This window comes from Arvicanthis niloticus, chromosome 2, assembly GCF_011762505.2.
Source record: "Arvicanthis niloticus isolate mArvNil1 chromosome 2, mArvNil1.pat.X, whole genome shotgun sequence".
Classification (NCBI taxonomy): Eukaryota; Metazoa; Chordata; class Mammalia; order Rodentia; family Muridae; genus Arvicanthis; species Arvicanthis niloticus.
The window spans coordinates 76486167-76511708 of record NC_047659.1 but is presented as its reverse complement, the minus strand read 5'-3'; the positions used below and the strand labels follow the sequence as shown (position 1 = coordinate 76511708).

Genomic DNA, 25542 nt, shown 5'->3' with positions numbered 1-25542 from the left:
AGACTGGATCAAGAGCAAAGGTGAGTTGTATTTCCACACAAACTAGAGAATTCCCCCAAATGATGGTCATGGCTTCCCCTTCAATCTCGTATGTGAGCTCTGCCTGACTTCCCACAATGCAGGCTGTGACCTGCAAGGTGAGATGAGCCTCTTCCCTCCCAAGCCGCTCTCTATCAGGGTAGCCTGTTGCCCGAAAGTATATAGGTCCATATATGCAGAACAATTCTGCATCTCACTTCTCTAGAGAAAATTAAAAACTTAAGTCTGTACAGGATATGGATGGTTTTTTTCTAAACAAAATACAAAGAAAGCACAAGGGCTACCTCAGTGAGAGCACAGACACAGAACTTTATAACTAGGAGATATTAAGAAATGCAAGCATAAAATGGCCAGCTGTTCAAGGAAGTCAAAGTTGTCTCAATTCATTTTCTTTTCTAAACCAATAGGAAGAAGGGAAAAGTGACTTTTCTATATTTCTCTTACCTATGATAAACATGTCAATAGCAGCAGGATTCCGAGCCATTTGGTCCTATGTGAAAAAAAAAAGATATAAATATATTTATATATTTATTCTTGTTCCTTACTAGATCTCAGGGAACAAAACAAAATAGATAAAAATTGAGTGTTCTAATCAATACTCAAATATTCCTTTTCGTTATGAAAAACTGTCTTCTAAGCCAAGCAACCACCATCTTGAAGAGTTTAGCTGCAGTGTCCCCAATCCCTCTCACCACACACAGAAGATCATCCCAGCTTTTCTGGTTGATGGTCTACATCCTATCTCCTCAGTGGAGCCTAGAAGGACACAGATTCTGACCTGAGTACCCAGCTGCTCCCCACCACTTGGCATATACAGGGAAGACTAGGGCTGGGCCTCCATCTATACAGCTATGAGGAAGTCTATACATCTATACAGCTATGGGTAAAGCTTTTGAGATGCAGCCAACTGGTAGATGAGTACCCACGTGCCTATAAGTAGTCCCTCACTTATGACATATAGTCATTGATCCCCAAAGTGAACTTTGGTGGACTCAGTTTGCCATTGGACCCTTAAGGGGACGGGTAGATCGTGCTCATATCTTTTCTTGAGAAGAAATTTTGGCAACACTTGTCAGTTTCTACTGCTGTAGTTTCTATGCTCAGGCTTATTCTATAAAATGTTTGAAGACACCTCTCAATAAAATAAAAACGTATAGTCTATTTCTAATAAGACAACTTATAAAACAATAGTTATGTTTGAGAACATAATTAGCAAGTAGAAGTGGTAAGATAAATAGCTTGTTGTTCTACAAGAAAGGGCTTTGAATTCAGAGTCAAGAGACCCAAACAATTTTAGGATGTTTAAAAACTAATTTCATATATTATAGTCAAGGACTTTGAAAAAAAAAAAAAGAAAGGACTTCTACAATAAGTTCCTCAATTTTTCTGTCTTTAAAATGTCTTAGCATGAATAATAACTTTCCATCTACACATTTCGTAGTGTGTACTGTTTGCCCAGTGGCAGACCTGTTAGTTAGCTAGTGACACATGATGCTCCAGCCTATTTTATATCCCTGAAAATATCCAATGCATACATTGATATTATTATCAGAATACATGTTAAAGCCATAAGCAAACATGCTTCTTACTTACTGGACATTGGTAGAACACTTCGTTTTTATTCCGGCCCTCTGCAGCTTCCACAGCAATGTACTGACTCAAGCCGGTATGTATGCAAAAGGTTAAAGGGAGACAGTACTTCAGTCCCTGTCTCTGCTGAAAGCCTCCAGCAGCAGTATCGACATCTAGTAAATCTTCAGAGCGGTAGTGATTTGACAGTGCCATACTTCCCAGCAACCTGAGAAGAATACAGACTCAAAACCATCAAAAGCAGAACAACAAAACAGTGCCACAGAGCTGTTTCATCTTTTTGATGAATAATTTCATACTGACAAATATATTTTTCATTTTGTTTAAAACAAACAAACAAAAACCAGGGTCTTGCTATGGAGTCTTAGCCGGCTTGGTACTTGCTATATAGTTGATGTTGGCCTCTAATTTGAGGTAATCCTCCTGCCTCAGCCTCCAGAGAACTGAGATTATTGGCATTAGAATTGTGTGTCACCATGCCCAGCCACACACTGGTAACTTTCTAAGAACTGGTTAACATACAAATTCCAAACCAAGGATATCAAAACCACTAACATTTCTACATATCAAATTCACTCTTTTAGTCAGAAAGATTCTGATTTAGATTTTAAAATTAAATGTCTAAAAGTATAAACACCAGTCTTCTTAGAAGATATATAACTTTACTGTTTTTAAGGAACTTAGTGTAGTGGCTCACACTTGTAATCCCACACTTAGAAAGATTAAGGCTAGCCGGGCAGTGGTGGCACACGCCTTTAATCCCAGCACTTGGGAGGCAGAGGCAGGTGGATTTCTGAGTTCGAGGCCAGCCAGGTCTACAGAGTGAGTTCCAGGACAGCCAGGACTACACAGAGAAACCCTGTCTCGAAAAAACAAAAAACAAAAAAACCAAAACCAAACAAACAAAAAAACAAAAAGAAAGAAAGAAAGACAGACAGACAGATAGATAGATAGATTAAGGCTGAAAGAATGCAAATAGGGCTGTATAGTGGATTCTTGGCCAGCGTGAGCTAGACTAACCCTGTTTTAAAATACACACACATACACACACACACATACACACACACATACACACACACACACACACACAGAGAGAGAGAGAGAGAGAGAGAGAGAGAGAGAGAGAGAGAGAACGAGAACACCAGAACAGGTATCAGAGGCATTGTAAGTCCCTGAGGTTGGAATTTCTGGCCATTATGAGCTGCCCATCATGGGTTTTGAAACCTCGGGACCTCTGCAAGAGCAGTATTCACTCTTAGCCACTGAGCCATCTCTCCAGCCCCCTTAACTTGCCTGTGTATGAACCATGACTGATACTTTATAGTCTGAGTACTACACTTTGTATTATCAGTAGGATCTCACTGGAGAATCCCAGGGCACACTCAACCCAGATTTGAAATCATTAACAGTTTCCCATAATTCTTCACTGTAGTGTTATTAATCTTGTGTTCCTGGCCCTTTAAAGGATCCCCAGTTGCTAGTCAACTGGCCCTTTAAAATTTTTTAGCTGTTAGAACCGCTTGATCCTATGACCTTCAGTGTTAGTTGCATCTTTGATTTCTGGAAACAGAATAGAATATTAAAAAAAAAAAAAAGTTAAGCTGAAGCTAAAGTGGGGGCGGGGGGAGTAGAGTGAGAGAAGGCAGTTGGTACAGAAAGTATTGTTAGGAGACAGTTGAGCCAGGAGAAGAAGCTGAGCAGACAGGCTAGAACAGTTGTTACAGTTTGGAGCTGTTGGGAGAAACAGTTTAAAGGGACTGGGCTGGGCTGGGCTGGGCTGGGCTGGGCTGGGCTGGGCTGGAAAATGGGAGCAATGGTTAGGAAAGAAATTAGATTCATGGATCTCCTCTGTCCTTTATCCTTCTTTCTCTACTATCCATAGTGGGGAGAAGCCAGAGGGATACAGGGTGGGAAAAGAGGAACCACACAAGTAGCAAAGGCCAGCTACGCTGCACAGACAGAGCCACAGCAGGGCCGACCAAGAACAACACAGCAGTCTTTTTTCATTCTTGGTGTTTTATAAACACAGTATTTTTGAAATAGTTTAATTCCATGAAAGTACAAAAGGAATAGACACATTCAAAGTTTATAGCTTTAAAAATTGTGAATAAATTTGATGGCTATTATATGGTCTTCTTTTACCAAAAATAAAAAAAACAACAAAGAACACCCCAAAACAAAAAGACTACAATGAATACAACTTACAAAGTCTGTTTAAAAAGTCATTCAGTTATAGCTGTTCTTGATTACGACAAAACTCTACTCTCTTTAGTTTAGTGTGTACAACTCTGAATAAATCACGCTTTTTACACATATAGTAGACAGGACTTGCATCAAGTTCCTAAAACATTTTACCTAGCTTGTAACAGGGTAAACACATCACAACAAGCAGTTCAGTCAAATATCCTCACAAATATGCACACACACACACACATCCCTCCTGTGTCCCACAGCTTTCTTCCCAACCAGATCTTAATCATAAAAATGTGCTGGCAGGAATAATGCTTTTATAAGGCACATTTATTTTGGTAACTTTAACTTAACCTATAGACATTATATTATGAACTGCTATAAGGAAAAGGAAGGAATTAACCCCCTCTATATATAATATAAGCATATATTTCTTATACATGTTTAGTAACATAAGCTAAGAAAAACTATAATTAAAATGTAATTTCATTCTAGAAAGTAATACCCATTTCTGAAAATTACTAAAATGTCAAACACCTTACCCTGGAACCACTAACTTCTGCCCATTGTGGATCCGGTAGGAGCAGCGGTAATCATCAGGGAGCTTGCAACCGATCTGAGCTTCCACAGCATCCAGGTCTTCCTCACGCGCACCCTCTGCAAACACACACCAGAGACAGAACAATGTAGCAGGTCATCTGTCAACTCATGAGACCATCTTATGGCAAATGAATTCTGTTTAAAATATACTGTCAAGCTGGGCAGTGGTGGCGCAGGCCTTTAATCCCAGCACTTGGGAGGCAGAGGCAGGCGGATTTCTGAGTTTGAGGCCAGCCTGGTCTACAGAGTGAGTTCCAGGACAGCCAAGGCTATACAGAGAAACCCTGTCTCGAAAAACAATCATTCATATATATATAAAATCATTCATATATATATATATATATATATATATATATATATATATATTCAAAATACTGGATAATGAATTGGAAATTAATTTTAAACACTAAACAAAGTGGTTAGTTTCCTCTCAACATAGAAAACACTGGCACAAAGAATTGGAAAGGGGCACCAATGAAATGAACAATTAATTTATTACGTTAAACAAAAACCTCCTGTCTTACTTTTCTAAACCTAATATAGTCATACTTTGTTTAAAAACAACTCTGAAAGTTCTCTCAGCTGACGTCATTCTAGAGTTTCAGTGTGATCCTTTATGGGAAATGGAGGACAGTAGATAGACAGAGGTTCATGCTGTGAGAAGCCACTAAGTTGAATTCTCAACTGCACATTTGAAAACATGGCCTGCATTCTAGCTGTCACAAACAAAAAAACCTACAAATACCAAGAGAAGTGATGCTCTTCCAAACAACTGCCCCTTATTGTTGGGCCAAACCTCTCACTACTGAATGATTATGGAAAACAAAAAACAAAAAACCTATTGAAGACATAAAGAAAAAAATTTTAAATGATCAACCATCACCACCACTATCCCCACTACCACCAAAACACCCCACAAACTAGCCAGCTGTGGTGGCTCACTGCTTGTAGCCCTCGGAGTAAACTCAGAATAAAAAAACCAATCAAACAAAAACACAAGAGCCAATTTGGGCATTTGGAATCACCTTGTTTTTAAGCAACTGCCAATTCTAAAACAAGAATAGGTAGTATATAGGGCTGATGAATTTTAAAAAAATTTTTTTTTTTTTAAAAATAGGATTCATACTCCACAGAGAAAAGCACTTGTTCAAACAACAAACATACATGGTTTTGGCCAGGTTACAGAAAGCCTATGGGGAAAGTGAACTGGAAATAGCCAGTCCTCACAGACTAGAAGCCCAGGCTTTCCAATTACATCAACCCATTGACAACTTGCAGCAAAAGCAACAGGAAATCTCTAGAAGAAAAAGCTATTACCCTGAGACCTAAATAGTGCTTTGCAATCACTCAAAGGATCTAAGCCTCAATAAAAACAAGAACTGACTAAGGAGCGGGCAAAAAGCCAGGTGTGGTGACAAACACCTGTGATCCTAGCCACAAGTTTCCAAGGTAAGACACAAGCTAAAAATTAAAGTCACAACAACTTAACACTAGGAGCTCTGCTGGCTCAGTCATGGGTAATGTGCACAGAGACCCGAGCGGGAGCTCGAATGCCCTTCCATAGAACAGGAGGGACATGATCAGAACTAAAGCTTTTCACTGTCCAGAAAGTGGTAACATACTAAATTCTATTAGACCTGATAAGTCGAAGATGCATATTTTCATCTACATTGTGAACACTAAAAGGGAAATATGAAGGAAAAGCAAAGGCATTAAACATAATTAAAAACACAAAAATAAAGAGTGAACATATTTAAATGGCATGGTTAAGTTCAAATATGTTAGGAAATAAATATCAATAGGCCAAATACCCTAATGAAAGACCGAGCAGGTGAGGAACAAGAGCTGCAGGAGGCAGTGCACAGGAGAACTCAGCATGTGTAAGGCTTAGTCTCAATTTTACCACCAAAGAACTACAAAAATTCCACCCAAGATACTCATCTTAATGTAAGCACAGAGAGAAAAGTTAGGACAGCTCCACTCAGATCACAGGAGAGAGAGTTTAAATCAAAGAGCTTTGTTAAAACTAATGGAGCCGGGCGGTGGTGGCGCACGCCTTTAATCCCAGCACTTGGGAGGCAGAGGCGGGCGGATTTCTGAGTTCGAGGCCAGCCTGGTCTACAGAGTGAGTTCTAGGACAGCCAGAGATACACAGAGAAACCCTGTCTCGAAAAACCAAAAAAAAAAAAAAAAAAAAAAAACTAATGGAGAACTGTCATAAAGACAACAGTGAAAGATTAAAACTTTATGTGCCTAACTATCACAGCACACACACATTTTTTTCCTCATAAAATTACACTGCAAAGGGACAGCAGGCTCATCAGTGAAGTACTACTTACAGTCCCAAATATATATATTTTTTTAATGTCAGAGCTAAGATGGCAAAAGAATAGATTTACAAGCAGTGCATTATCTTCCACTGCTGCATGCAGCTTAAAAGGATACTGATTTGTTTACCTATTTTGCAAGTAAATGTGAGGCTAGGGCAGCCCAGGCAAGGCTCCTGCTGAAGCACCTCTCCCACACAGGTGCACATCTGGCCCCTCTACTCTAGGCTTAGCTGAGAGGGGGTGGAGTACACTGAGCCCAGCCCCCAGGAAACCAAGCCAGGAACTCACTTGTTATTTGTTTCTAGAGGTCAGAAGTTCGAGTACAACTGGACCCTCTGTTTAGATCACAGTGTTGGAATCATGGTGTCCACTGGGCTGCTGCTCATCTTACGTATCTGTTGCTTCAGAGCCTCTTCCAAGCTCACTGAGTATTTGCAGACTTCAGCAACCTGCAGTCTTCAGTGAGGCCCTCAGTGCCTAGAAGCCCCTGACATTTCCTATTCTGTAGCCTTCTCCTCAACACACCAGCTTGTTTGCTTATTCAGAGTCAGAAGAAAAAACATGTGATGAATCTCTCTGCCTTCTGAAAGGTCCAGGGCCTTTTAAAAATTTACTTGGTTAAATTAGGTCCATTTAAGAAACTTTTCTTTTTAACTAACAAGTTCAAGTTCAATTCATTTGGGAACTTAACTATAATATTTATTTTAAGTAATTAGAATACATTAAATAACAGAATACCAATATTCAAGGAGAACTAATTGTATGTGAATGTATACCAAAGGCTGAAAATCTTGGTGAGCTACTTTAGAATACTGGCCAGTAGGAAATTTCACCAAACCTCTCAGTAACTAAGAGACAAAAAGAGGCTAGAGATGGCTCAGTGGTCACTAGCATTGGCTCCTCTTGCAGAGGACCTGGGTTCAATTTTCAGAGTCTACATGGTGGGTGGCTCATATCCATCTGTAACTTCTTTTCCAAGGAATCTGGTGCCCTTTTATGGCCTCCAAGGACAACAGGTACAACATATGGTGCACAGATGTACATGTAGATAAAATGTCCACACACATAAAAATATATTTTTTAGATTTTTTATTTAAGATTTATTTTATTTACATGAGTACACTGTCACTGTCTTCAGACACACCAGAAGAGGGCATCTGATCCTACTGAAGATAGTTGTGAGCTACCATGTGGGTGCTGGGAATTGAACTAAGGACCTCTGGAAGAGCAGTCCATGCTCTTAACAGTTGAGCTATCTCTCCAGCCCTCAAGTCTTTTTAAAAAATAAACAGATAATGGGAAGCAAGCAGTGGCGGTGGCAACAGCATAAACTTAATCCCAGCACTTGAGCCATAGAGGCAGGTAGATCTTTGTAAGTTCTAGGCCAGCCTGGTCTACAGAGCTAGTTCCAGGATAGCCAGAGATATATAGAGAAACCCTGTATCAAAAACTAAAACAAGCAAGCAAGCAAGCAAACAAACTAAGACAATAAAAATCAGGGCCAGGTGAAGCGGCCCTATCCCATCCTCTCCTGAGAGGATAAAGGTGCTCACTACCAAGCCTGAGGCCAGGAGTCATCTCTGGGACCCACAGGTGGAAGGAGAGAACTGACTCCTGAAAGCTGACCTCCGATAAGTGTCACAGAGTATGTGTTACATAAACTAAATAAAATGTAATCTTAAAAAATCACAATCTGAAGAGACAGCTCAGGTGGTAAAGGGCTTCTACATAAGCTTGAGAATCTAAGAGTCCCTAGTACCCAGGTAAAAAGTGAGATGCACTGATAACACCTATTATCTAATACTAAGGAGGCAGACACAGGGAAATCCTTGAGGTTTGCCGGACAGCCAGTCTACCCCAATTTGTGGGCTTCAGGTTCATTGTAACACCCAATCTTCAAAAAAAATATTTGAACATTTGGGTCATTTCCAGTTCTGTCTGAGAGAAATAACGTAGCTTTTAAGGAAAAAAATTATTTTTATCATTACATGTCTAAGCGTCTTGCCTGCATATATGTGTAGTGCCTGGGAGGCCAGAAGAGATGGAAAGCAATGAAGGAAGACACCTGCCATTGCCTCTGGCTTCTACATGTATGCACACATAAAATGTATATAATACACACACAGAATTTTAAAAAACATGTAAGATAAACTAATATGATTAGAGGGAAATTTATAGCCCTAAATATATTAGGGAGTCTAATAAAAAAAAAGGTAGGAAAAAAATCTATGACCTAAGTCAGCAGAGGGTGGGGATCATAGTAAATTAAAAATCAAAAAATTAATAAAATAAAAAACAAACATACAGTAAAAAAGACTGACCAAAAAGCCAGTTCTCTGCTGAAAAGATCTGATTGGACACCATCCCACAAGAGTGGAGGAAACAACTAACTCAGAAATGGAAAAGCTTGTACGGCTATACACTTCCTAAGCATGAAGACATGTGACACACATTAGATGTAGTAGGCAATTTCCTGGACAAACAATTATCAAAACAGAAAGCCTCAAGCCTTAAATAGACACTGAATCCATTTAAAAATTTCCCACAACAAGCTCCAGGCTGAGTGGCCTGCTGATCCATTCACTAATCATCCAAGAACAAGAGCAAGCTTAACCAACGCCGCCCAGATACCTCCATGAACATCAGTGTAAAGCTCCTAGTGAGGGCTGCAGACATTACGCTGTTAAGAGAGGCTGCTACTCTTCGGAGGACCTGGGTTCAGTACCAGGCTAATACCCATCCCTAACTTCACATCTGGAGGACTGAATGCCCTCTTCTGGCCTCTGCTAATTCTGTACACATGTAGATATACAGGCAAGTAAGACACTACATACACATAAAAATAAATCTTTTCTTAAAAAGTTATTTCTAACAGTCAGAACTGGAAATAACCCACATATTCATCAACAGTAGGATGAACATAAACTCAATCTACTCACATATAGTATCTGTAACAAAAACTACTGAGCTTCACAATCAAAACAGAATTAACTTGTCCAATACTCAACCACTTAATTTATATAAAGTCAAGAGAGAACTGCTGGATGGAAAAGCCATCAGTCAGGACAGTGTTGTCTCTGTGAAAGAGGGAGGGGCACGAGGGGCCTCTGGGCACAGATAGGGTTCCACTACTACATCTGGAGAAGGTTTCCATGAATGCACTGATTTTGTGATAACTTACTGAGTTGTATGTTGTGGTCTGTGAATATATCTACATAGATAGTTTTAACATCACTAATGATGGCAAACATCTCAACTAAAAAGAATCTTCCTAAAAACCTACCACTCCAATCATGAAGAAAATATCAGACAAACTCAATCTGAGGTATTTTCTACAAAATACCCCATGAGTACGTCTCAAAAGCGTCCAAGTCATAAAAGACGAGGAAAGACTCAGAAAGTGCCACTGCTGGTTAAAAAGAAATGACAGCTGTATGTGATGTGGTATTTTAAACTGGATCCTGGAAGAACACTAAGGACATCAATGCAAAGTCTGATGAAATATAAATCAAATGTGAAAATAACAAAATATTTACGAATTTTTAGTTCTGAAAAATGTCCTCTAGTGTAATATAGCAGGGTAATAATTATATAAGATAATGATTCTTGCTCGGCCAGAATGAAGAGTTGAATTCAGATCCCTAAAAACCTTTAATGTCAGGCACTGTGCTGAGTAACTGCAATCCCAGAATGTGGAGACAGAGGCATCCATATCCCTAGAAGTGACTAACCAGTCCAGCTAATTAAATCAATGAGCTTCAGGGTTAGTGATAGAAACTGTCTCCAAAAATGGGGTGGTAGGTTGACCAATGGTGGCACATGCCTTTAATCTCAGCACTCGGGAGGCAGAGGCAGGTGGACCTTTGTGAGTTCAAGACCAGCCTAATCTATAGAGCATTCCAGGACAGCCAGAGCTTTACACAGAAGAACACTGTCTCAAAAAATAAAGCAAAGCAAAACAAAACAAAACAAAAGCATAGGAAAAAACTTAGGAAGGTGTGAAGCATATCAACCTCTGGTCTTCACATGCACACAAGTGGCACACACACAACCATGTACATATATGTACACTATATACACATATAAAAGAAAATGTAAAAAATAAGAGTTTGATAGAAAAGAAAGCAGCTTAATAGAAGCCAGAAGTAGTATGTTAAAGAAAGAAGCTAACATTTGTATGTTATGTGCTACATGTTAGACTATTTAATATGTAAGATTAAAAAGTAAAAACACCCATAGTTAACAGAAAGAGAGATATAAGAAAATATATATTTACATTTCAGTAAAATTAAGATTGGAAGAGACACTCTACTATAGTAAGCCAGACTGGTTCTTTTTTTTTTTTTTTTTTTTTTGGTTTTCCGAGACAGGGTTTCTCTGTATAGCCTTGGCTGGCCTTGAACTCAGAAATCAGTCTGCCTCCCAAGTGCTGGAATTAAAGGCGTGCGCCACCACTGCCGGGCGCCAGACTGGTTCTTACCTTGGCCCCACTACTTATTGTGGATCAATCAATCTCTCTCTCTCTCTCTCTCTCTCTCTCTCTCTCTCTCTCTCTCTCTCTCTCTCTCTGTGTGTGTGTGTGTGTGTGTGTGTGTGTGTAAAATATTGCATCTGTTTGACCTTGTTCTCCAAAACAATGAGCTAATGCCACCCACCAGAGAGAACTGTGGAAGGACAGAAATGTCATGTATGTATTTATTTATAAAGTGCCTTACTGCTTTCAATAAATACTCACCCTATTCTCTTCTTCCTTCACCTACTCAGAGCGGAAGCTGTGACAATTTATCAGAAGCCAAGACTGGAGTTTGTCTCTGTTGCTTACTAGTTATTGGTCCTCAAACAGGCCACCTAAATTCCCTTTGTATCTTGTCTTGTGAAGTGAAGGTACTAGTAATTAATCAGGATTTGGTAAATAACAGATGAGAGGCTAAATCCTTTTTATTGGAACCCAGCCACCCCTTTTGTTTCTATATTGTCTAAGGCTGTTTCCAGGTCTCTGTCACAGAAACCATGGGCCGGTCCTACCAACTCTAAAATATTTACTGTTTGTTCCTTTAAAGAACTCCCACCTCAATTCTAAGCCAATATACAAGGAAAATATGATTTGAAGATACATAATTAACAACCTCAAAATGTTCCCTAACCATTACCCCAAGTCTACCGCCTATTTCCTGATAACTTTCCTTTTCAACCTGACACCTATATAACCTTAAAGCTGAATGAGGACGGTGGCCCCTGAGGTCAGCAGCCACGTTCCTAACTTAGTGGGAATTCCTAGTATCCTGAAATTCCTAGTATCCCTAGCAATGTAAATATTCCCGGTTAACCTTAATCCAAAACTCCTGACAAGGCCTGAGAACTGGCACCTCAGTGAGTAGAGCAGAAGTGGCCAAGGAATCTGACAGCTAGATACAGAACAGACACAGGAGCTAGGAATACCAAAGGACAAAGAAAAAGGAGCTATAAGTCTGTCCGAAAGAACAGCCATACTGCACTCTCACACTCCAAATGCCCTAATATGGAGTGACAGTTAAAGGAGACCTTAGGTACTCTAAACAAAAAGGGCTCAGTCCTCTCCCTGCAACCACAACTGACGCAGAGACTACACTTCCAAAGTGAGACCCCTAGTCAACTCCTGACTTTACCTTTCACTTTTTGATGGTAAACTTATGTCTTTTATGTCCTAAGTTAGTACTAACCCTACAAAAAGACAGTAATTATCTTCCTTACAGGATTTTTGGAAAGTAAATGAGGTGATATAAAATACTTAGTTTCCTGTCTACTTTGTATTTAGTAACAGTTATTATAAACTATTACCTATTTTACTTATCACCACTGCAGGCTTATTTTCAGATGACATCTGTCCTCCTGAAGCAGCTGCCCCCATGCTAGGAGAATGTTATTACTCATTCTTCTTAGAGGATAAGCTGTTGTGATATTAATGGAGGACTCCCAGGTCCCACCTATTCCATCTACTAAAGCCATTTATTCTGCCTTCTAATAAACACATCATGGTTTGTCTTAAAGTGACATTTTCATGAGACATTACAGTGGGAATCTGAAGAGAAAGGGAACGCTATTTCAGAAAAACAGGCTCTAAGAGTCAGGAAGAACAGATTCCAACTCTAGCTTCACAAAACCAGAGCATGTGCATGGCTCCACCTAGTGAGTAAGTCTGGAAAACTTCAAGTGGAAAGCAGATGGATCTTTATAGGTATTAACAAATCACACAGAAATACCTTGTTAATATTTCTAGCCATAACTAGAGGATATACTAGAGCATGGATCCTGGGGTCAGATCAGCCTCGGTTCAAACCTTAGTTTCACTACTTTGCAAATACCAAACAAAAAGGATCTCTCACTCTGTCACTCTTACATGCTTAAAGACCCTGGTGCTTCTCTAACATTTGATAGACACCATATAAGAAAAGGTGCTGATACAAGTTTTAAAAAATAATCTTGGGCTGGAGAAAGAGCTCAGTGGATAATGCACTTGTCACATAAGCATGAGGACTGGAGTTTGGATCCCTAGAAACCGCATAAAAGCTGAGCGTTTGAAGCAACCTACCTGTAATCCAGCATTTGCGAGGTAGAGACAGGAATACCTGGGGGAAGCTGGCTAGCTGGACTAGCTCAGCCAGCAAGCTCAGGAAGAAACTCAACCTCAGTAAATAAAGTGAAGGACAATCCAGAAAGACAGGTGATGTCCTCTGACTTCCACACATGGATGTGAGCACATCCATGTGAACGTGTATACACACATGCATACCACAAAAATACACACATAAAAATAATAACAATATTCATTTTTAGGACTGGTGGTATAGTTCCACTATTCACTACTTGCCTAAAATGCATGAGGCCCTGGGCTCAATCCTCATCATTGCAAAAAATCATAATGGTTATTCTCAAGCAATCTTAGCATTGTTTTTTTATAAAAAATAAATATAATGATAAAGTAGTTCAACTTTTTATTCTAATAACCATATGGGTTCCTAGGCCAATCAAAAAAGGGCAAGGTCTTTAACAATATCAGCATTATACTTCCTTGGCTTGTAATGGTGACCTGGAAGAGGTTGGATTAGTCAGGTACACAGTGGATGCGAAGTTGTTTAAATACTCTTTCTTAACTTAAATGTGGGTAGGGGACCCCGTGTTCCCAGTACCTTTCAGAGATAAAACCATCCGAGGACACCTGGGCTCCAGGTATTTCTTGAGGTCATCCCAGGCCTTTTTAATAGCAGCATAATGGTCAATGTATCTTCCTATATCTGAGTAAGTGTCTATGAAGAGAGACTTCCAGCACCGATTCTTCCGGGCTTTCTCTTCCCTAGGTTTAAAAAACAAGATGAAAAAAATCCTTCGAAATGATATTAACATATCTTTTTTCTTTTCCTTTGTCTTTTGAGATAGGGTCATATGTAGTACAGGCTGGCCTTCAACTAGGGATATAGGTAATAACAGCCTTGAATTTCTGATCCTCATGTCTCTAGCTGTCAAGTGATAGAATTAAAAATGTGTACCACAAACCTGGCTTAACATGTATTTTTGATATTTACCAACACACTTTATTGGGAGTTTGTGGTTAACTCTGCCTTTTTATTTTCTTAACTTATTTTTTAGCTACAAAGAGAACTTGGTAGGAAGAAGTGATACATCAAAAAAAATTGAGTAGTTACTACTGTCATGGTAGGGTTATTGTTCACTTATTTTCTCACTTTCTGCTTAATTTTTTTCAAGTTTCCCAGTTCTTAACAAAATATATGAATAGTATATAAATACAAATTTCAACTTACTCCTAAAAATGTATCAGTTGGAAATAGACTTTTGAGACATACAGGCTATATACAGGCTATATAGCTCTGGCTGCCATGAACCATGATCCCCTTCCCTTTCCCTCCCTAGTGCAGGTTACAGGTGTGTGCTACTGAACCTGGCTTCAGTTATAAATATGCAAAATGCACATGTAGCTGTCCCATTTTTGAGAATATTTAGAACCTAATGGCATAATATTTTTCTAGCACATCTATACTGGATCAGTCAGAGAAGAATAAACCAAAACAAATACATGATTTAACAGCCTTCACTGCTTTAATTATATAACCATTTCTTGAGTGTTCACTTGGCCTCTGAGGACATTAAAAAATGTATACTTTTTCCCCTTCAAAAAGTAGTCTAATCATGAGCCTCTAAAGAATAAAATGTAGTGGGCTGGAGAGATGGCTCAGTGGTTAAGAGCACTGACTGCTCTTCCAGAAGTCCTGAGTTCAGTTCCCAGCAACCACATGGTGGCTCACAACCATCTGTAATGGGATCTGATGCCCTCTTCTGGTGTGTCTGAAGATAGCTACAGCGTACTCATATACATAAAATAAATAAATCTTTAAAAAAAAAATAATGAAATATAAACTTCACAGAGGATAAGCAACTACAAAGGGTACTTGAAAGCACTCTCAAGTGGGCTTAGACTTTTTCCTATAGAAAATGCAGGAGCGCCAGGCGGTGGTGGTGCACGCCTTTAATCCCAGCACTTGGGAGGCAGAGGCAGGCGGATTTCTGAGTTCGAGGCCAGCCTGGTCTACAGAGTGAGTTCCAGGACAGCCAAAGGCTATACAGAGAAACCCTGTCTCGAAAAACCAAAAAAAAAAAAAAAAAAAAAAAAAAAGCAGGAGCACTGAAGGGCTTAAGAGGAAGCTGAAAAGGGAGGGTTGAGGAGATGTGGTTTGGGGGTTGGGAGCTTTAAGGGTGAAAACTAGGAACATTCCAGAAGACATAGGAAAACTCTGAAGCAGTCCTCACAAGGGGCAATACACTGAAGCAAGCTAACCAGGTGAAAGGAGCGGAGATGTGCCAAAGCACTAGCAGACAAGACAAGTGATCTTGTCAACACAGGGAAAGCTGGCCTGAGCACCAGGAGGACTCCTAGTTCTGGCTGGGGTTCAAGGATGGGTGCTACCGTGAAGACTGGGAATGTAGAATCAAAGCTTTAGACATACAGGAAAGAATAAATCAAAACAGAGGTATATTGCTTCTTTTGAAACAGTGTATATAACTCAGGTTAGCTCAAACTCAGGATCTTCCACAGTCCTCCAAGGGTAGATGAGGTGTGTGCCACCACACTGGATTCCAGGTGTACATTTTATTTGTTGTTTGTTTTGGGGGAGGGGGCTTAAGGAGGGAATAAAGCATCTTTTTATTAACATATAGTATTAGTATAAATATATGTAGCTGTTATCAACAAAGCTGGGGTGTAAGTAACTGTAGAATGCTCGCCTAGCATGAGTGAGGTCCTGACCACAGTACAATACTCACCACTGTAAAAACTGAGCTTTTGATTTAAAAAAGGCTTTAGTTCTAAGCCTTTAGAAGTTATTTATGAAGCTGTTTCTCTATTTCTATATCCTTATGCCTCTGGTCCTTGATTTACAAATTTTATATATAGCAGGTGATGCCCCAAAGTTAAAAATAAGTAAGTACTTATCAACCCGTCAAATTCCCCCTTCCTCCTTTTTTCTCCTCCCAATACTTGACAGCTGTTATTAACTTTTCCCTTGGTACAACTAAGACTTTTAGCTTTAAAAAATATTCCCCAACTTTACTGCTTGACTCCCCATAATTGAAGAAACACAATAGGTGTCCCTGCCTTTCCTTTCACATCTCCTAAATCTCACTGTCATCTATGTTTTTACTCTGGCAATATGGTAACTTTGACTGGACCCAGTAACAGAGACTAGGTTTGGAAAGGAAAACCAGTACAGACTAGCATAGTATTCTAAGGTTAGGATTCAAAACTATACATTCTGCATTAGAAGCTGGGAAGGGGAAAAGGCAAGGGACTCAGAGCATCACTGGAAACAGAGTTAACTAGAGGGGGAAGCATTAGTCTGCAATGGCTACAGTGTACTAACATTTACTGTATGTTTTATAACATGTTATAAACTAAACCTTGAACTAAAAGCAAGGTTTTGGAAAGCTTCAAATACAATGAATAATACACACTTAAGGAGATGTAAATGCAAATTAGCCTTCTTATATATGTGTATGTCTACTGAACTGTCCTTTATCCCATAAACATGAACAACTATTGTGTATCAATTAAAATTTAGTCTAGTGCAGCATTCTCAATCTGTGGGTCATAACCCCTCTGAGGTGACAGGGGTCACCTAAGACCATCCTGCATATCAGATATTTACCTTATGATTCATAATAGTAGCAAAATTACAGTTATGAAGTAACAATAAAAATAACTTTATGGTTGTGGATCACAGCATGAGGACCTGTATTAAAAGGTCGATGCATTAGGAAGGGTGAGAACCACTGCTGTAGTGCCAAGTGTGTAGTTCACACGTGTAATCCCAGCACAGAAGAGGCTGGAGCAGAAGGACTGCCCCAAGGTCAAGACCAGCCTGGACTAGAGAATGAGTCCCTGTCTCCAACAGTGAAAAGTTTACTCTAAAAAAACTATACTATGTCCACAAAGGAAGGAATGTTCATAGAATACTTACTCAGATATCAGCCAGTATTTTTTGCAGTGTCTTCTCCACAGTGGATCATGAGTTGATAGCTGGCTAAGTCTTCGACTAACATAGCAACAACTGGCAGTAACCAGATTCAGTTAGTATAAAAGGGAAAAAATAAAAATCAAAGATTAAAATAGTAATTGTTGAATTTTAATTCCCTTTATTGTTCTTATTTCTATTTACTATCCATAAAGCTATAATGCAGTATCTTTTAAAAATCTACCTAATGTGTTAAGTTAGTATAATTGCCCTATGAGTAAAAAGGAGAAAACAACATACTATCTCAGAGTCAAATTAAACTCCCAATAGATTGATACAGCTCAACCGAGCACAGTTAAGCAAATATGCACCAAAACAGTTAGAGTTTGGCAACAGGTTGTATACTTGGCAAAGTTGGATAGACTGTAACGGGCAAGAAAGAAACTGCAGTGTGCTGGCTGAGTCTGTAGACAAAAATAGGATTCAACTCCACTCACTTCCACATTTACAGAGGGGTCATGTCACTTTAGCTTAAAATTCTGACTACTGCCCGGCAGTGGTGGCGCACACCTTTAATCCCAGCACTTGGGAGGCAGAGGCAGGTGGATTTCTGATTTCGAGGCCAGCCTGGTCTACAGAGTGAGTTTCAGGACAGCCGGGGCTACACAAAGAAACCCTGTAGCCCCTGTATCGAAAAACCAATAATAATAATAATAATAATAATAATAATAATAATAATAATAATAATAAAATAATTCTGACTACTACCTAAAGCTTTGGACTAAGAGTCTATTCTTATATAAAAGGCTACATGATCTCACCAGCCACACTTCATGCAGCCTGTTAGTCATTTCTGCCTTTAGCAAAACCAGCTTTCTAGTTTTTCTAGTTGAACAGGCCACTCTATTGGTAAGAGACCCATCAGCCTCTCAATACTGTTCCCTCCACCAGGGCAGAAGTGCACCCTGCCACACTTCATGTCCTCCACTGTGAGTGGGTCATCCTGTCTTCCACACACCTTACCAGTGCAATACACATACCTCTTCCTAATACGTGGCCCCTCTTGTAATTACACACTTGTTTGACTTTCCATCTTGTCTATAGTAGTCAAGCTACATATAAAAGACCGTATCTCTCTAATTCACTATTGGAACCCTACATTCAACTGGCACATGGCAGACATTCAAAGAAACAAAACAAACAAACCTGAGCAAATGAATACAAAAATAAACAATCCTTACACTCTAGAAGTACTCCTTCTGTTACTACAAACTCTGTAGTTGAAGAAGACAGTGGGAGAATAAGACAGAACCACGCATGCCGTCTGATGGACTGTGCAAACATGATAGTGGAAGAAAAGGCCTGAAAGGCCTTAGATAATAAGCTAGTGGATAAGGGCCTTAAACACTGCAGAAGTTCAGGGTCCAGTGTGTAAACAGGGCTATCATGGGCTTTTAAGAAGAATGACAGCCAGATTGGTCTTTAGAACATAACTCTGGCAGCAAGCAAGCAAAGAAAGGCTGTCTAAATAAAAAGTTACAGCAATAGAATATTTCAAATAAAATACATTTGAGCTGGCCAGCCTTTCCTACAGAAAAACTTTCTCTGTGTTAGTACAGGAGTAGAGGGAAGTATGTTTTCTGGAAAGACAAATAAATGTCTTAGCAGGTATAAGTGGAGGCCACAACAGAAAACCCAGAAAATACCTCTGCCACCACTTAGCTAGCCCAACCAACAGCTACCTGTAACTCCATGAAATCTGTACCTCTTAAAGGCTCCTAAAAACAGAGGACACAATCATCAAATGCCCAGGATCCAGTAATCAATCAAAAAAAACAAAAGTGTGTTCCCCATATGAGAGGGCCATTTTGCAGCCTCTACAAATATACACGGAAGCACAAGAAACCCAGGCCATGCTGTCAAGAATGTAAACAATCCTGACACAGGGGGTGAGGGTGACAAGAAAGGGGTGTACGGCAGGGCCATTTGTCCCTCCACCCTAAAACAGTACTGATTTCTGAAAGAATTCTCTCATGCCCAGTGTTTATTCTTGGAGTAAATACTGGTCATCTGGCAAACACTGAGGTAATTGCAGTCACCTGTAAGGCCTCACCGGAAGTCGATGACAAAACACAAAATCCAACCACCCACCACCATAAAAATGAAAACTGACAGCCAAAAAAAGTCGTAGATAGAAGACAAAGTGCATGTAGCCCGCAATCACGATGGCATCAGAGAGTCAGAAGGTCGCAGGCCTCCTCGCGCGTATTCTACCTGCCCACGAGGGCTCTGGTCATCCTGGACCCCAGGGCCGACAGGGATGCGCGTGGGCCGAGACAGTGGCCTTTCCACAGCGCTAGACCAGGCCCCAAAGGGCCAGCGAGGGTCCGCGGGGTGCAGCACCATGGAGCCGCCTCTCTTTTCCGCAACCCGGCCTAGCCGAGGCTTGAAGGAGAGGGCGCTAAGTTCCCGGGGGCCTAGGCCGGGGCAGGAATAAGACCTGGATGCCTAGACACCTCCTCCGAGTCTCCTTGAGCCCCCGGGGTGCTCTGCGGGATAACGGCCGCCCAGCAGTCACCCTGCTGCGCAGGGAACCCGCGTCCAGCCAACGACCCCGGGTCTCCTTCCCTGCCTCCTTCCACGTTCCCATCCCTGCCGAGAGCACCGCCCCATTACTTGATTAGGTCCCTGTAGTCCACGAAGGATAAGATGAGCAGCAGAGGGTCGGTGGGCAGCGACTCCAGGGTCAGCAGCCCCGTCTCGGCCTCAACGGCAGCCATCTTGCCCGGCCCGCTGCAGCCTGGCACCACCCCGGCCCCGCCCCCTCCGCCCGAACCGCTCCGCGGCCGCTTGCACAGGTTAGTTATGTAACTGCCACCCGGCCCCGCCCCCGGGATGCCCCGCCCACCCCGCGGCCTGCCCTGCGGCGGCGCTGCTACCTCTGGTCTTCAGTTGATCGCAGTTGCCTTTAAGTCCCATCTCCTAAGCTTAGCCAGACTCCTGCCAGTCTGTTTCCGAGTCTTCGGTCTCTTCTTCTACACATTTTATATCTAGTATCCTCAAAGTCTCTCCCTAAATCTCACACTAACTCTACCTGGCCTTTAGGTCCCAAACCCATTGCTTCATTTCCAATCCATGGTCTCTATTGCCAGCCTCGAACTCCCATCGCCACTCTCACCCCCACCTATATTCTGAATTGCTGCTCTGAGCCTTGCCCACTTAGGAAGGAAGGGATGATGGGGAAAGAGACACGGGGGAAGGCACTCCAACTTTGAAATGATAGGGAGGTTATAATTCTTCCATGGCCCACAAAGCAAAACCGTCCTAAAAAAAAACGAAAATGACCTCTGGATAAATTCCTTGTCTAAGATACCCAACAAATGTTAATTGCTCAAGTCCTTACCAACCAGGCTTCTAAACTTACCCATCCCGGAGAAAGTTTCTTCCAACTATTTAGTGTAAGAAATAATCAAATGTGAATATTTTCTATCAAGTACTATAAAACTTGTGTTTAGGACAAGGAATTTTATTCTTTTTAACCTTCTGCGCACATCCTCTTGATAAGCATAAATTTGTCTTGTCTAGACACAATAGTTGGAGTGGTGATCTCTTTCTTATTTCTAATATCAGGACAAAGGAAGATATGATATAGCCTGCCCTTCTGATGAGTTTCTCTCAGCTACTTAACTTGGTTGGCATGGCAAATTTTCAGCCTACAAGTAAAAAATAAGGAAATTTGATTTATTTTATTTTATTTTATAAATTCAGATTTATTGCCACAAGCATGGGGGCTGAACTGAATGGCAACGCTGTAGGATGGAAAGGTGCAATTCCTCAGCTTTGTAAAGACGCTATTACAGTGAGTGTGGAACAGGTATGGCAGACAGTGAACAAGGAGTGAATTCTTTTCAGTTGGTTCACAGAGGCTGTGTTAGGTAAGAGAGGCCTGGGAAACCCACAAGATGTCACAGGCCAGTCTCTTATTTCACTGGACTGTTCCAATGAGTCCCTCGGGCATTAACTCACAATTCCTACTTTACCAGGGACATGCCCTGCAGCCTGGGTAGCACTGATGGGGACATAGGACTGGCTCTGCTCTTTAGAATATGGAAGGGTCACTCCATAACATTTGGTTGGGGACCAGACAAACCCAAATAGCCCTGGAGAGCACTCTAGGCTGTGTCAAATTGACAGTTAATGCTAACTAGAACTCTGAACAAAATACTAAAATTTTAAATGAAAACAAGATCACACAGTTCCCTACTGAAGCTTGAGGCCAAAAGGGAGGAAATGTACCTCTAAATACATGCTTTTACTTATTTTTAAATGATTAACTTCCCTTCCCTTATAAGACCTAGAAGGTCTTGCTTGTAGTGGGGCAGGCAACGACTGAGGTCAAGTTCTAAAGGGTCTTTCTAAAATGATAGCCTACAGGTGTCCTCTTTCTACATATAAAACGCCATCTTTTAGGAGCCATGAGCACTTTCGGGAATTTATTATAGTTTCCTTTTTCCAACCTAGGGGCCCTTCTTAGTGGAAGAAGAGTGCTGGGAACTAGGGTTGGCTTGGGAGAGTATGAAGTAGGGCAGTGCTGTCAGGTGCACTATACTCTGTTTTTAGTCCCCAGACCCAAATTTGTATTTTCACCAAACAGTACCAGAGCTGAGTACCACTGGGCCATGAACTGAAGGTTGTGTACCACCTGCAACCTTGTCTCAGTGCTGGGGGATCTGGACACCCTCCTGGTTGTAATAAGGTAGCTCGTGCACTTGGGAGGCCAGGAAACGGAGAGAAGGGAGGATCACAATTAGGACACCATCACCAGAACAACCAGGGCCGAAGGGCTGCCGAGTGAATAGGACAGAAGTGGTCCTCCTCAACGGAGCCCAGGAAAATCCTGGAGCGTATTTATGCTTTACCGTGGAAAGCAGGGAGAAGGAGAAAAGTACAGGGGTGAAGATTGCGGAGCTGACACCGGCACTCAAAAAGCAGCCAGCTGGATGGGTCATGAAAAACTGTGGCCCAGATTTAGCTGCTGTTGTGAAACATGCAGACATCCGTGGCTAATGAGAAGCATGGAGGGGACCTGAGAGGAGTATAGGCAGAGGCACAGCAGCTGCTCAAACTGAGTCCTGGAAGTTGGTTGTCTTGTCCTACTTTTGGCAGAGACTTAAGTATTTCTGAATTCACTGAACAAATGGGCCGTTTTGGTTTTTTTGTCTGCAGCAATCCTCTTGTTTTCTTGGAACCCAAGGATATAACCTTCTTGGCCAGGTACTTGGGTTGGGGTGAAGAATAATAAGTAGTCTTGCCAGGTGGATACATTTTACGTGTTCTGTATTGGTTGTTTTCAATATGGTGGATCAAGAATATGTCCAAGAAAGACTTGTAATCCCAAAGCCTGCCAACATTGTATTACTGACATGGTGTCTCCTACTAGATAGAGTAGGGAAATGCAGTATTTTCATGCAAAATTCCACACTTGCCAGGATGATGAACACTGGTGCCCACCTGTAGAATTAGGCTGCTCCTATGTCTGGAATCTTACTGTGTTCTATTGAGAGTTAGACAGGTAGACGGTCTGTGTCACAGGAGTAGCTAAGCTATTACTCTGTCATCAGTAACACTTGTTATGCAAACTCAAATGGGCTAGATTTTATTTTACTGTCAATACTCACCAGTAAAAGTTAAAGAGCAATGTCTGCCTTTCTCTGTGCCCAGAAGGCTGATCTCTGAGCTCCTTCACTGGTCTCCCCTCTTATTTGGTCTGCTGAGCTCAGCCAATGGGATGTGCTGGGGAGAGGGTGAGGAAAGAACATTTATTCTCCATCTGTCAGGGTTTGGCTGTGTTTTCTATTGAAAACATCTCCTGTTGGTGCCTTTCCCAGGTCTTTAGCTCCCAGCCTCTGAATCAAATAGATCAGAAGGAATATATTTCCTTGTTAAAGCACCTGTTAAATTTCCTCACAGTCATTCCAGCTAATTCTTTACCAGGTTGTCAGGTATTTGTTCCACCTGACACAGTGCAACTGCCTAGCATTCCTGTTACAGAGCATTTTATTTTAATAAGAATTGCACTTTGGAAACATCAGCTGTCAGGATTTTAGCATTCAGGATTTTAGCATTCAGAATTTTAATCTTTTGAAAATGTAATTTTGAGAATTCTAAACTGTGGATTTATATCTTTCTGAATTTTAGCTCTGAGGTAATCCAATGCTTGGGTTTGTATGTTTGGGGATTATGATTGGGCACCACAGAAACAGCTTCTACCCTAGGGCACTGAAAACATATGGGAAAAGGGAATTTGTGGAACTTCGGTGCTGTGAAGAGGGACCACCAGTAGCTGATGGAGATAACACAGGGCTTCATCTTCTGATGTATGAGGTGCAGACCCTAAACTTGGTATTGTGATCTCTGGACTTGGATCTGGACTCTGGACAGCAGGTGACTCACAACAGATGCTCAGGGCTCTATATGGAGGATTGGCAGATTTAAGGTTCACATGCAAGTCCCCATACATACCAAAAAATAAAACTAGCCAGGCGGTGGTGACGCACGCCTTTAATCCCAGCACTTGGGAGGCAGAGGCAGGTGGATTTCTGAGTTTGAGGCCAGCCTGGTCTACAGAGTGAGTTCCACGACAGCCAGGGTGACACAGAGAAACCCTGTCTCAAAAAAACAAAAAACAAACAAAAAACAAACAAAAAAATGAATTCTGTCTAATCCCCCACAGTTATTTGTATACTGGGATAAAAATATTATACAAGACAGATATTGAAGAAGTATTTGTTCTTTGTGGAAACTTCTAGGCACACAAATTACCTGTCTCCTCTAATTCTGTTTCCCTGATGGCTTGGTTCTCCTTTGTGATTCCTCGTTTGCTGAATTTGCCTATAAACTGTTTGTGGAGAAAGTGTATGTTTCACAGACATTGTAATGGTTTACAATAATATAGTAATAGCATCCAACTTGTTTTATTCATTTGTCTATTGAAAAGTAATTCACAAGAGAACATGTCTGCCGCATTCGGAGCTGCTGTGCTAAATGCTGCCTGTCACTGGTGGGCTGGATTTCAAAGTCTTAAGGCTGTCAGTGGTGGGCTATGGCAAAGTGACCAAGCCAGCTCAGTCAGTCAACACATTTTCCAGGACAGGAGCCAGGATTAAAAAGAAAAATAGACAATTAGACAACATTGTAGCATGACCCCAGCCAGTTCTGAAGCTGAGGCAGGTTTACTTTTTCCCAATATGCTTTTATACCATTTTAATTACATGCAAATAATAAGATCAGTTCTAGGTTGAGGAACAACCAAGGCAATAAACAAAGTCCTGTGATCACTCCCTTGATCACTTTTCTAAGAGCTTATCAGGATGACCAAGATGAGCCTACTTCCCTGTAGAAGAAAATAGCTCTAGCTTCCAATATTTTAGAAATCAAAGAGAGAGCTGAATACAGGGCATTTAAGTTGTCTTAACAGAGTCCATAAATGATATACATAGTTATTCTAGAACATCCTAAACAGTGAAGACCTCTATTACTGAATTATCATCAAGCCTCAGACAGCTCATGTTAGGGCCCCTCCAGGTAAGTACCTGAATCTTTGACTTAGGACATCACTGCTGGTACTCTGGATCCTGAAATTCACACTGGGATTAGGATTTGTAAAATCTACCACCTTGGAAAAGCAGCCATAGATTGTACTCCTACAATCCCAGCACTCAAGGGGACAGAAGCAGGAGGATTACTGCAAGTTCTAGGCCAGCCTAGAATACCCTGTTTAAAAAAAATTTTTTTCTAAAAAAAAAAACTTCTCAAAGCCTGAAAAGCAGCTGTTCTGTGAGTAGGTTAACAGTATGTAAGAGAAACCCAGCTTACAAAAACATCATGGAAATACAGTCTTCAGCATTCTGGCCCGCAATACTGAACAGATTATATAAAAGTGGAACCAGGTCAAGGGACAAGGTAATTGTTTTGCTCTTTGTTCTGACATCACTGGGAGAATGGAGAGTTCTTATGCCTGAGCACTTCAGTGACTGTGGATACTGAATTTTTTTTTTTTGAATGGTTCCCACAGTGTTCAATTCCTCATTCAGTTTCTACCAGAGGTTTGGAGGAAAGTAGAAGTCACCATTCCATACTCAAGCCCTGTAGGAACATCAAGGCTTCCTTGTACTGCACTGTCAGAACACAGTCCAAGAATGTGAGAATTCTGAGTGCTTGTGAGAAAACTCCAAGAAAAAAACAAGAGTCTTGTGACCTCAGTTTCTTCAACACATGGATTGTTCTGGAATGTG

At 41.0% G+C, this 25542-nt stretch overlaps 1 protein-coding gene and 1 non-coding gene across 3 annotated transcripts in view; both read right to left on the bottom strand.

Moving 5' to 3' along the window:
• Positions 1-20111, bottom strand: part of Fbxo3 (F-box protein 3) — a 34073-nt gene extending 13962 nt beyond the window's left edge. Inside the window, exons 1-6 of one of the 2 annotated variants that reach the window (XM_034494364.2) lie at positions 19925-20111; positions 17255-17344; positions 13916-14079; positions 4362-4476; positions 1633-1837; positions 484-529 (exon numbers count right to left, since the gene is read on the bottom strand). In XM_034494364.2, the coding sequence (XP_034350255.1) occupies positions 484-529; positions 1633-1837; positions 4362-4476; positions 13916-14079; positions 17255-17344; positions 19925-20028 (724 nt within the window). In that variant the 5' untranslated portion in view covers positions 20029-20111. The remainder of the gene's footprint in view (positions 1-483; positions 530-1632; positions 1838-4361; positions 4477-13915; positions 14080-17254; positions 17345-19924) is intronic. The other variant, XM_034494362.2, reaches the window with a different exon arrangement.
• LOC117704825 (small Cajal body-specific RNA 21) lies at positions 6890-7028 on the bottom strand. Its single transcript, XR_004606343.1, has one exon.
• Positions 20112-25542: the final 5431 nt, after the last annotated feature.